Below are 12,818 nucleotides of genomic sequence, written 5' to 3' on the forward strand. Positions count from 1 at the left end.
AGCAAATAGCAAAAGGATTATATTTTGTCATTTCAATCCACCTTGAATTTAAGCTTTTAGCGCAGTCAGCTACAGCTTTTGGACCTAATCCAGCCAGCCACCTTTCTTGTAAGTAAAGTTTTATTGTAACACAGCCATGCCCGTTCATTTGTGAATTGTCAATGGCCGCCTTCATGTACGTGGCAGAGTTGAGCAGTTGTGACAGAGTTCAAATGGTACCTGAAATATTTACTATCTGGCCAGGAAAGGATTAGGTTTCTAACATTCCTTTAAAAGGGCAAGGCTTGTAGTTGACTGGCTAATATCTTTTAAATCATATTTAGTGTATTTTTTTCCTACAGCCTATAAGTGGCATTTTCTGCAGTTCTTTCCCCAAATATTGCTGAAGGTGTCTCACTGAAGGCATGAGACTTTGTGTATTACTGAATTATAATATAAGCAAAGGAAATCTGGTATGAGAAAAAGGACAGAACATCAGGCAGCCACAGTTTCATCCCTGGTGCTCTGGCTGCAGGACCTTGAGCTTGTCACCTAACCTTACTGAACCTCAGCTTTCTCCTTCAAATGGAAGAGTTAAATCATGTTAATATATAAGATCTCTTCTGCCTTGAACAATTCTATGATGTAAGTCATCCTTGAAATATAGGACAAAGAAAAGAATTCAATGTGGTCAAAATATAATTTCTTAATTTTGTGGGAAATGCTTTAACTACGCAAGCAGGACTGAAGATAAATGATATCTGGTTCCTAAAGAAACAAGCTAAGAAATAAGTATTACCACTGTTTATTTTCGTTACTCTGAATTTTTTTTATATATCTATTTACAGTCCCTATGTACCAGTTCAGATGCTCATTTTTTTAAGAAACGTGTATTAAACATCTACTGTGTACTCAGCCCCATGCTAGGTGCCGTTATGGCATGTCAAAGAATTCAAGAGTCTGGTCATGGAAAAAAAAAGAAAAAAGCACTTAAAGAGTTTATTCTATAATCTTATCCCTCATACAGCCCTTGCCCTCTTGGTGGTTAATGCCCTTGGTGTGGCAGGCATCCAAATCTTGGCTCTGTCCTGGGTTGCTTCTGCCCCCAGGGGTTACTCCACAGCTACTTGCTTCTGGGTCCTCTTGGGCTATGCAGACAGCCCTCTTGGGCAGGATTCCATCAAGATGTCTCCAGCCAGATTACTTTCTGAGACAGGAACTCAACTCGTGGGAAACACACATTCTTGCCCCAGCTTGCAAGTGTCATTGGCCCTACCACTGGCCTCACCCTACCCTCAGGGTCTGCCCCAGGCAGACTCCAACTAGGAAGGAGGCAGAAAGCAGTCTCTTTTCACTTAGGACCCCAAAAACCACCACATGTCAAGCTGCCCCAAGGATTCTCTCTTACACAGGGCTCCTTCCTGGTACACCAAGACAGGCCTTTTAAGTTTCTGCAACTCAGCAAACATTCCTCTGGAGAATGAGATGGTGAGCTCTCTTTACTGGCACCTCCAGTTTCTGTGCATAGTTCTTTTGGAGCATCCACCATCCTTTACTTCCATGGGGGAGGGGGCAACTCCTCTCCTTTCTTCCCCATCAAGAAGAAGGGAAAATCAAATACTTCATCTCCTTATCCTGCAACTCCTACAGACTCCAGGCTTCTGCCTCTATAGGCAGAATGGGATGCTGGGGTAAGTGTGGAAGGACCATTCTGGGCACGTTTTAGCAAGCCCTAGAGGAATGGTGTGGCAGTTTTCTAGCCCACTTGGTGCCACTTAATTCCTATTGGCCTTCACTTTTGACTTTAGCTGAAAATCCAAAAATAGGCAAAGTCACAAATCACATTTTTCTGTATATTCTTTATACTTGATGGACTTGGGAAGGAAATAAAACATGGTCAGAAAAAGAAACTGTAGCTTTCCTTTGTTCTCAAAACCCAACCGCCTGTCACTTGCCCTCAAACCTTGACACAACTTTACCTGAATTTGAACTTTGAGTTCTGGATTTCATCTGGTTGGTAGCATACAATATAAACATGGCCCATAAGAATGAGAAGGTAAAAAACTGCGTATTTCTCACTACTGTTTTAAACACTTGAATGTTACATTGTATTCAAAATGTCCTCCATTCATGACTTTTTATTTACTTTGCCATGTTTCTGGAGTGCTTTATATTTGTTATGGGTATCCCTAAAATATTTTGAGTCCCTAAGGCAAGAATACAGTAATAGAAATTGAGGGGGGGAAGTAAAGGTTGGCATGTCATGCGTTTACATCCAGATAGTCACCAACTTGGGGCTGTTCACTGAAATCCTTTCCAGGTGATATTGCTGGAGACCAGATTACTCTCAGGTCCTTAAAGGGATTAAGCTGTCATACATTCCTGGGCCATTCTCTTTGAAATTTGTGAGTTCTTTGAGGATAAGAATTTTCATCTTTTTAATCTTTGTAACCCTAGTAAACAGAACCCCACTGCCTACTTCATAGTAGAACCTTAATAAATAATTGGATGGATGGGTGGATGGGTGAACGGACGGATGGACAAATGGTCACTTCTTCCCACTGATTGTGTTGTGAGCTCCTTCTCTGCCCCTTCTTGCCTAGGTTCTTAGTTGCCTTTTTTGTTCATGAGCAGGCAGTTGAGATTTACCATCTGTTCTTATCCGCATGGACATTGTCCACTCTGTCCAGTGCCTGACTTGAGAGCTCCAGTCCTGTGTTCTCTAAGGAGCTAGAGGAGCAGAGCCCAGTGCCCCTGCCTCAGACAGAAGGCCTTTTCTAAAAATTCCTTCGTACTGTATCTGCCTTTGATATTAAGCATCCCACATCCCCCTCATCCCACCACTAGTTCAACTGAACTTTGGCTGGATTAGATCAGGCCACACCAAAGGAGCAGAGGAGAAATTGGTCTGAGCACTTTCCTTGGAACAGGACCTTCAAAAGCAGCAGAAATGGTGGGGGGGGGGGGCATCTGTAATAATGTCAACAATAAAAAATATATATTGAAACTCCAGGCATCTGTAACCTGTGAAGTTGTTACACGGCTAGAATGGTGGTTCTCACTTTACTGCTCCATGCCTCTTTTCTGTAAAGTGGAGAAAAGAGAGGTATAACCTTATAAGGTTATTTGCTGTTACATGAGGAATGTATATTAAGAACTTTACTAACATCTAATAAGTGCTCAATAAGACTAGCAGTTGTCATTGCTATTATTAGTACTGTTACTCTAACTCTCAGAATTTAACGCTGGGCATTAAGAGTTACAAATACCTAAGGAATTTATTAAAGCACGGACTTCTAGACCCTTTTCAAATTCTTATTCAGTAGGTCTGGAGTGAGGCCCAGAAATCTGCATGTTTAATAACCACTCCAGCTGATTACGCTATGAGTCCTCAAGAAAACACTGACATAAAACCTAGGGAACTGTACTTGGCATAGCAAGAGCAAGCCAAAAATAAAATGTCTCCAGTGACAGAGTAAGAGCAATTCTTGGAGCTGTGGAATTTTTGTTGCTTTGTGACTGAAAACAAATGTGCATTTATTAAATGTGTAAATAGAAACTAATACTAATCATATTTGAAAAATTTGAACGTAGGGCTAGTAATAGCCCTTGGTCAAGAAGACAAAACTTCTCTTGGTGCAATTAGGCATTATACAGCGATAGTGCCGTCAACCTGTAAAGCCTCTTAAGTTTTTTCTTTTTCCAAACAGTAGCATTCAGGAGTTTTTTAAATCTTTTTATTATTCATGTACCTTTTAATTTTATTTGATTATCAGCATTATGACATGTCAGGTAATGACTGTCAATTTTTTAGGTGTTATATATTTGAAATTTTTTTTTAACTTAGAGACCCTTACTTTGTTGGAGCGGGGGCATTGACCTCTCTGCTACCGTGGTTGTGCTTGGGAGAGGAGTTAAAAAGGGACAAAACCAACCCCCCCTCAAAATTGCCACGTATTTTAGAGAAGCTAGGAAATAGGAATGGCAGAATAGCCAAGATCATTTTTAACTTGTCACTTTTCAAAGCAAACTGTTGAATGAGACAGTTCAACTGAGGTACAAATTAACATTTCAATTGCCTGTCTGCACTTTAGAGATTTTTCTCTAATGAAGTAATTTTCTTAAGAAACTTAAATTTTTAGATCATTTAAATTCGTGGGGTTTCTTAAGTATATTTAGATTCTTCCCATGTCTTCTCACATTCTGTGAATTTCAAATTGAAAAGGGAAAAAGTTTATGTCCTTGATTTCCTGTGTAAGGGTGCCAGCACTGATACTGTTAATGAACATCCCTAGTAAAATAAGCACAAACCTTTTGTGAGAACATTCCTTCCTAGAAGGAGTTGGGTTTGCCCTTTCCCAAGATGTAGATTTGTGTGAAAATTCCTTCAGTTGTATCTTGGCCAGAAAGCATTCTTTCAAGCTACTCTGTATTCATCTTACTGAATGCTGCTCCTATCAGAGGAAAAAGTACTGTGATTACTGAAATATTGGATTTAAAATGACAAGGCAATTGCCAAATTGACAGAATTTTGGACCATCTCTTTAAAGATGATTTTTCAAAAAGATATTCGTACGGCTCATATTCCATCAAGTTTCCTTGAATGAACAAGAGATGGTTAACAAGAAGATCTCACTGAAATCATCAACCTGCCTTTTTAAGAGGAAAATATTGTTTAGTAAAATAATAAATATGAAGCTCTGATTTTTAGCAAAGAATGATAAATGTTGATTGGATTTTCTTCCTTGCTTTTAGCTGTATGACAAAATTAACACAAAGTCCTCGCCACAAATCAGGAATCCTCCAAGTGACGCAGTACAGAGAGCCAAAGAGGTAAGTGACATATTTTGTGAACACATCTGGGTTCATAATTGCTACCTTTGTCGAAAACATTTCTACTGCACAGGAAGAGGCAGTTTCCTTGGAGTCACAATTGGACCATTATATTCAGATTTGGTATTTCTAAGTTTATCATTTAGCATTTGTATACAGAAAAGAAAATAAATCTCAGAGCAACATTGCCTAGATTACTAATTCTGGTTCTGCTATATAAATGTAAACATGTTAACATATCAATTTTGTTTCTCTTTTTTAAAAAATAGAAGTTATTTTACTGCACTTGGTGAAAGCAGACATGCTCTGAAAATTTGAGTTGCTTTTGTAAGGTGGTAATGTTTGAAAGTTAATTAAATATCTGCAGCATCTAAGTTCAGAGATAAGTCATTTCAGTAAATTGTCGGTTGATGTGCTTCTGTCACAGACTTTTTAAAAATTTTTTAATATAGAAACATGATATTGCAGAAAGCTTAGAAAATAAATGAAAATGAAAATTACTGTGTTAGGGTGATGGGATTGTAGATGAATTTTTATTTTCAAAACATTCCAGTCACTATCTATTTGCATAAAAATTTTTACATAGTTACAATCAAAATTTATCTTTTTTTAACCTAACATTATATAATGAGCATTTTTCCATGTTTCCACTTGGTCTTTATAAATGTAAGTTCTAATGGCTGCGTAATTTTTCTTTGTTATTACTAAATTATAATGTATTAGCCATTCCTCCATTGTTAGATACCTAGTGGGGTTTTTTTCACTTTCTCATGTTATAAAAGTCTATGCAAATAAACATTTCTCTTTGAAAAAGTTTGTTTCTTATAAAGTGCGGTTACTAAATGATAGGATGTGAAAGACAGCTCTGACCAGTGTGGCTCAGTTGGTTGGGTGTCATTCCACAAAGCGAAAGATTGCTGGATTCCAGTCAGGGCACATGCCTGGGTTGCGGCTCCATCCCTGGAGGCAACCAATTGCTGTTTCTCTCCCTCTCGTTCTTCCCCCCTTCCCCTCTCTCTAAATATAAATAAATGAAATCTTTTTAAAAAAAATATGAAAGGCATAATTTCTTCCCTGCCAGATTTTAAAAACAAGACCTGTACTGTAAAATATTGTGTATTCATTGAGAAACAAGACCTAGGACACGGGGCTGTGAGGCCTGCCCACATCTGGTCAGGGCACCAGCCAGGAGAGGTCCTCTCTAACTTAGGAGACCACACTTCTGTGTTTAAGATTATAGATTGTGAGAGTAGCAGGGAACCAAAGAGAGTGCATTTAGATAAGAAAAAAACCCTGTAGTGTCTGTTTGTCCAGTTGTTCCCTGAATTGGTTGAGTAGCACTTAGGTATGCTGCTGAAATCTAAGCCTTAGGCTAAGTGACCTCACAACATTCCTTCCTGCCATAGTATTAAGATTCCCAAGGGGAGAGGAGAGGTTCCTACTGGATGGATGAGTTTTGTGCCCCTCACATCCAGTCCTGCTGGAGCAATCCTTGATTGGTTCAACTTTTGGAATTGAATGCAATTTGTATAACTGCTCTGTAAGTCCACCTATCTACAGTTAGGAATCATAGCAGTATGTTTACTCTGAAAGACAACAGAAGCTTTTCCCCACGGCTCATGTCACATCAGATTTTAAATAGGTAAAATCCATCTTGGTGGTAAGGGGTGGTTTTGTGAAAAACAATTTCATCTGAAAACAATCGTTTTTACCTGTACAGAGAAAATGTTAACAACTAACTAGTGAAGAAAATTTCAGTGGAAAGAGAAACGTTTGCGTTTTTTTTATTATTATAATTCTCTTGGATGCCCTGGCAATTAATCCTAGGAAACATTGGCCGAACAGTGGTTCTGTCTATGTGAGAAGATGAGTGTGGAGAATAACATTGATTCTGCCAGGCTGCAAAGAAAATTACTTGTGTTTTTCTTCTTTAATTTGTTTTTATTTGAACCTATGTCATTTTAATTGTTTTAAAAAGGAATTGACAGTTTTGTTAATGTAAAGTAAAATTGTTACTAGCTTTTATTACAGATTCCTTTTGATGGTGAGTTTGGAAAAAAGTTTGCAGAGATAATTTACCATTAAGTTAATTAAGTTACACTAGTAATAAATATGTTGTGGACTTAATTGTTTTTTATTTTTCAATAACCTTTTGGGTTATAGTTGGATAATGTAGGCAAGGACTATTATAGCAATTTTTAAATTTTTATTACCATCAATATAGTTCTTCTATATATTAATAACCTTTGAATAAAATATTAGATTTTTTCCAAAATAATTGTTCTTTTGCCATAAAAATCCATGCATAATTTTTTTTAATTTAAAAGAATTCTATACTTTTAAAATTTTGCAACCTGTCTACACTATTAAATATCTTGCTTATTTTTTTCATTTTTTAGGTATTGGAAGAAATTTCATGTTACCCTGAGAATAATGATGCAAAGGAACTAAAGCGTATTTTAACACAACCTCATTTCATGGTAAGTAACAATTAAAGTTCCACAGAACTAATAAAACCTTACTTTCAAAAGAACTTTTTATTTTTCATTAAAGCATAGTTGGCATTCAATATTACATTAGTTTCAGATATACATCATAATGATTCAATGTTTATATACCTTACAGTGTGATCACAACATTAAGTCTAGTACCCATGTGTCACTGCAAAGTTATTACGATATTATTGACATATTCCCTGTGCTATACACTACACCCCCGTGGCTGATTTATTTTATTACTAGAAGTTTGTACCTCTTATTCCCCTTCTTACCTTTTAAAAAAGAAGTTTTTAATAATCCTCATAAAACAGCCATCTTCATCCAATACATTTTTATCCACATAATATCAGACTATTAAAATTATAATACAAAGTAATACCAAATACATTAAGATTCTTTTGTTTATTTTGCGTCACAGTTGTAAAGATGCTGTTTTTGAGGCGGTTCTTCAAAGACCATGCAATCATCAGACAAGGAATTTGCTTCCTGACAGGGCACTTCTTAAGTCACTAGAACTGTTTATGTTACTTAAACCACAGAGAGCTCAAATTGAAAACAGTTTTCACTAGTAAAGAATTCTATGAACATAGGTGATATATTAGAAGAATTACATCTCTTTACAATGCAGAACTCTTACACTTTTCTTCATTCATTTCTACTATTTAAATAAGATAGTGCCTGTATTTAGCCAATTATTACAAAGCTAAATGGTTAAACAGAACTCAAAATAGATGAGATACCTTTCTGTAGAAGAAGGTTCATAAGTTGTCTGCCTAACTGCAATTCAAAAGCACGATTACAGATGGAAATTTATGTTAAATAGAGCATTTTTAAAGCATTAGACACATCAATATATATGGAATATATGTGGAAAGTGGAAAATCCAAGTAACGGCCCTTTGGGAGAAATCTGACTTAAAAGCTACGTTCTTATTACTACTATGAGGTGAAATTTTAAAAATAACAGTAACAGTATGATAAGTGTATCAGGTCAGTGGCTGTGAGTTTTAACACACATTGTACTGCGTGATACAGTATGTTAAAACATTTACCTAGTCATTGAAGGAGAATTTTTCCTCAAAGTGACCACCTAGGAAGAAACAATAACCGTATTTATCCTAACTCTCCCACCCAAATATGAAAGGCTAAAATCAAGTATAATCCTTGAGAATATTTGACTTGCTTCTATATGGTAGCAGCACCCTCCACTGAATTACAGGAAACCAGGTTCTGTCTGCACCTGTTTGTATTCACCTGTGGAACATTCTAATACACGCTGGCCTGCTGAGGGAGGTCCCATCCCCAGTCAGTGGGCACATCTCACCTCAGCTTGGTTGTTCTCATTGAATTTATTTATTTTTTTAAAGATTTTATTTATTTGTTTTTAGGGAGAGGGGAAGGGAGGGAGAAAGAAAGAGAGAAACATCAATCGGTTGCCTCCCGCACACCCCCAACTGGTGCTCTGGCCCACAACCCAGGTGTGTGCCCTGATCGGGAATCAAACCGGTGACTTTTTGGTTTGCAGGCCGGTGCTCAACCCACTGAGCCACACAAGTCAGGGCTGAATTTATGATGGCATTTAACCGTTGTTATCTGTTACACAGACTAAGAAAATGAAGAAACTCCATGCTTTAATAGTCTCCTCAAGTTTGAGAAATCACAAATGTCAGGACTTAATTACCCTTACTTAATATTATTTTGTTCCCTGATTGTTTTATATATGTAAACCATATTTCCCCAGATTATAACTAATTCTCCTTTAGCCATCATGTCTTATATAATGTAAAAGTGTTAAAGCTGTGGGTTCAGGTGGATCTGGGATTGAACTCCAGCCTTACCACCCTTAACTCTGTGAACTCTGACTCTCTGAGCCAACCTTATGAAGTTGGTATAAGAATTAAGTAGATGATATATCACCATGCTTAACACAGTGCCTGATACATGCTCAATGCCTAATAAACGTTAGCTAATGAACAATATTAGTTACTCCATAGTGTCTTATCATAGTGCCTTACATAGTATGTTCTCAGTAAAACACTGAATAGGTTAGGAACGTGCCCATTTGCAGATAGGTTAGCCTCACCTCGATTGTTCTGTGTAATGAGTTTTCCATAGATATCAACCTGAACATTTTTGATAGACATGTCATTCTATAAACTGCTAAATAACTTCAGCTCAATTCAGAGAATGATATATGACCATTTGAAACCAGTCAATCTTTCAGATTTGATGTTAGCTAAATAAAGAAATTAACATATACCCAAATAAGAGCCTTTTTAAGACTAAGGTTTTTTTCAAAATCATTAATGCTCAGATACCCCCATGTCTCACAACTTACTTACCTTCAAAGCCTTGATTATTTTACTTTTCTAAAGTCAACGAGAAGTTAATATGTGCATTGCTATTGGTACACATTTTCAGAAATAATAAATCTTATAATTTCTGAATACCTAGCCACATGGTTAAAAGACATTTTCATTCATTCATCAAATATGTAATTGCCTACTATGTGCCAGGCACCATGCTAGGCACTAGGATAGCAGTGAATAGGAAAAATGAGGTCCCTGCTCTCATGGAACTTCCATTCCAGTGGGAATGGTTGTGAGAGTAGATAAGTGAGCCAGAGACAGATAGTAAGCAAGTAAACTAAGAACATAATTTCATATAATGACACTAACTATGAAAAAAAGAAAGGATAATAGGACAGAGATGATAATAAAGTGTGAGCTACTTTATATAATCAGGGGAAAACCCTTCTAAGGAGTTAACACAAGCTAAGAGTTGTTGTGTGAAAGAACCTGCCTTCTGAACGTGCAAGCCTGAGAAAGAACAAATGCAAAGGCCCGGAGGCAGGAAAGAGCTTTGTAGGGTCAAAGAACAGAAGAAAGGCAATTGTGGCTGGGACATAGTAAAAAAGGGGGCAAGTGGTATAAGAAGAGCTAGAAGATAGGTCCTTCCAGGCCATGGTAAGGAGTCTAGATTTTCTCCTGATTGCTATAGGATGGCACTGAGTGATTGCAAGCAGGAAAATATTATCAGACCTGTGCTTTAGATATTGGTGGGGCTGATGTGTAGAGAATGGACTGACTATAGGGGGTAAGAGTTCAAAGAAGGCCAATTTGGAGGCTGTTGTGAGAGGTTGAGAAGGATGGGGCTGGTGGACAATGGACAGATTGAGATTCTATATCGGAGGTGGCTGACTATGACTTGCTGATGGATGGGATGTGAGGTGGTGTGATTAACCTCTTTTACAGTTCACAGAGGAAATTGTGCCCTTGAAAAGTAAAGGGGCTTGCTTGAAGTCACCCACGTAGTAAGTGGCCTTCTTGCGGTTCAAAATATAGACTTTCCTGGCTCCAAAACCCATGCTCTTAAAAGTGGGCTGACATTTTGATGGTTGCCAGATAGAAGGGGGTTTGGTGGGACAGGTGGAAATGGTGAAGGGATTAAGAAGTACAAATTAGTTGTTACAGAATAGTATGGGGATGTAAAGTACAACATAGGGAATATAGTCAAATTACATTCTATTAACTACTTATGGTGTCATATGGGTACTAGATTTATAGGGATGATCGCTTAGTAAGTTATGTAATGTGTACACCTGAAACTGATATAATAATATATGTCAACTGTAATTGAAAAATTTTAAAAATGATTTTTAAAAATTACAGAAACTTTCTTATAAGCATTTTAAAATCATCATTTCAAAATCTTAATATGTTTAAAGAAATATTAACAGCTAAAGGGAAGTACTTTAATGCTTATAATATGTTGTCGTTATGCCAAGGATTGGGAGCTATTCTTAGCGTATTTATAATTTCACACTTATTCATTCAATTATTTGCCTTTTCCTTTGCTTTCTGATCATTGAAACATGAGGATTTCACATTGAATTACCTGAGGCTTACCAATGCAGACACTTGTAAATATTTACAGTAATTAAAGGAAGAGTAAATAAGTGTAGATTTAAATGATTATTTAAAATCTGTACTCTAAAGGTCACAATAAAAAAATATTATCACACTAATCCCTTTTTCAGTTATTCCATTTGAAAGACTGATTTTTAAAAAAGAAGAGATCTTTTGCTTTTTGCAATTGTAAAATATAAAACAGTAAAGATAAAGACAAATATTAATAGAAGTTAATACTTTAATTTTTGTCTTTAAGATATCAGATCTAGAACAGAAGACTTTAAAAGCAAATTTGTATCATACTTTCCCAAAAAACAAAATTGGTAAAATCATCTTAGGTTGTCATGAAAGTTTCATTAAGTGGTAAATTTTATGATTTGTAATTAAGAAGCCAGAGAAGACCTGGCCAGATGGCTCAGTTGGTTGGAGCATCATCCAGTACAACAGAAGGTTGTGGATTTGATCCCTGGTTGGGGTGCTTGCCAGAGGCAGCTGATTGATGTTTCTCCCTCACATTGATGTCTCTCTCTTTCTCTCTCCCTTTCTCTCTTTCTCCTTCACTCCCTCCTTCCCTCCCTCTCTGTTTAAAATCAATAAACATATCCTTGGGTGAGGACTAAAAAAAAACAGTCAGAGGAACCACTTTTTGAACCTGAAATTAATATTATTTTCTATTCATTTAAAAGCAGTCAGATCTTTTTTTTTACTCCATCTGAAGCTGTTAGTTGTCTTGTCCATATCCTTATTATAGTATAAAAAGTGAAAGTGTTTCTTTCCTATAACGTGATTCTTATGTAATTAAAAATAACCATTATTTCAGTTTAGTAACAATTGTTCAGTCATTGCTCATTACATATTTGAAGAAAAATATTCAAACTTTGATTTTCCTGCCCTGGCCAGGTGGCTTAGTTGGTTGGAGCATTGTCCCATAACCAGAAGGTTGTGGGTTCGATTCCTAGTCAGGGCACATACATAGGTTGCTGGTTCGATCCCCAGTCAGGGCACGTACGGGAAGCAGCCCAGTAATGTTTCTCTCTTACATCAATGTTTCTCTCTCCTGCCCTTCCTCTTGATCTAAAATCAATAAAAGCATGTCCTTGGGTGAGAATTTAAAAAACAAAAACTGTGACTTTTTTTCTTTTTGATTTGGCATACTCTTTTAATGGCTTTTTTAAAACAACCTGTTGCCCTGGCCAGCATGGCTCAGTTGGTTGGGCATCACACTGCGAACCAAAAGGTGCTGGTTCAGTTCCCAGTCAGGGCACATGCCAGGGTTGTGAGCTCAAAAAATTTTTTTAAAAGTAAAAACAATCTATTAAGTGGCCCATTTTTTTCTGTTTGCAGATACATTGGAGCTTCGTGTTCAGTTTTATTTTGTGGTAGCAGTCTTTAACAGTGGCAAATTGTGGTTAATATCAAATATGTCCTCATATGGTGATATATTTGAGCATTTTTCTTTTAAAGTTCAATTTGGGTAGTGTTCAAGTGTTTGCTTATATATTTAAAAGGATAAATAGAAATCATTTGCAAAGAGCAGTGTAAGCACTTTCTCCAACCCATGTAACCTGCATTATAACCTAATGAAAGCCTGGTTCTCT

At 36.8% G+C, this 12,818-nt stretch overlaps 1 protein-coding gene across 6 annotated transcripts in view; it reads left to right on the forward strand.

The window, feature by feature from the left end:
- CASK (calcium/calmodulin dependent serine protein kinase) overlaps positions 1–12,818 on the forward strand; it is a 387,224-nt gene that overhangs the window by 314,645 nt on the left and 59,761 nt on the right. For all 6 annotated transcript variants that reach the window (XM_054566530.1, XM_054566532.1, XM_054566531.1 and 3 more), the window contains exons 12-13: positions 4,735–4,812; positions 7,212–7,292. In XM_054566530.1, the coding sequence (XP_054422505.1) occupies positions 4,735–4,812; positions 7,212–7,292 (159 nt within the window). The remainder of the gene's footprint in view (positions 1–4,734; positions 4,813–7,211; positions 7,293–12,818) is intronic.

The sequence above is a fragment of the Pteronotus mesoamericanus genome, unplaced genomic scaffold, assembly GCF_021234165.1.
Source record: "Pteronotus mesoamericanus isolate MK-2021 breed Mesoamerican mustached bat unplaced genomic scaffold, CSHL_Meso_final contig_173, whole genome shotgun sequence".
Lineage (NCBI taxonomy): Eukaryota > Metazoa > Chordata > Mammalia > Chiroptera > Mormoopidae > Pteronotus > Pteronotus mesoamericanus.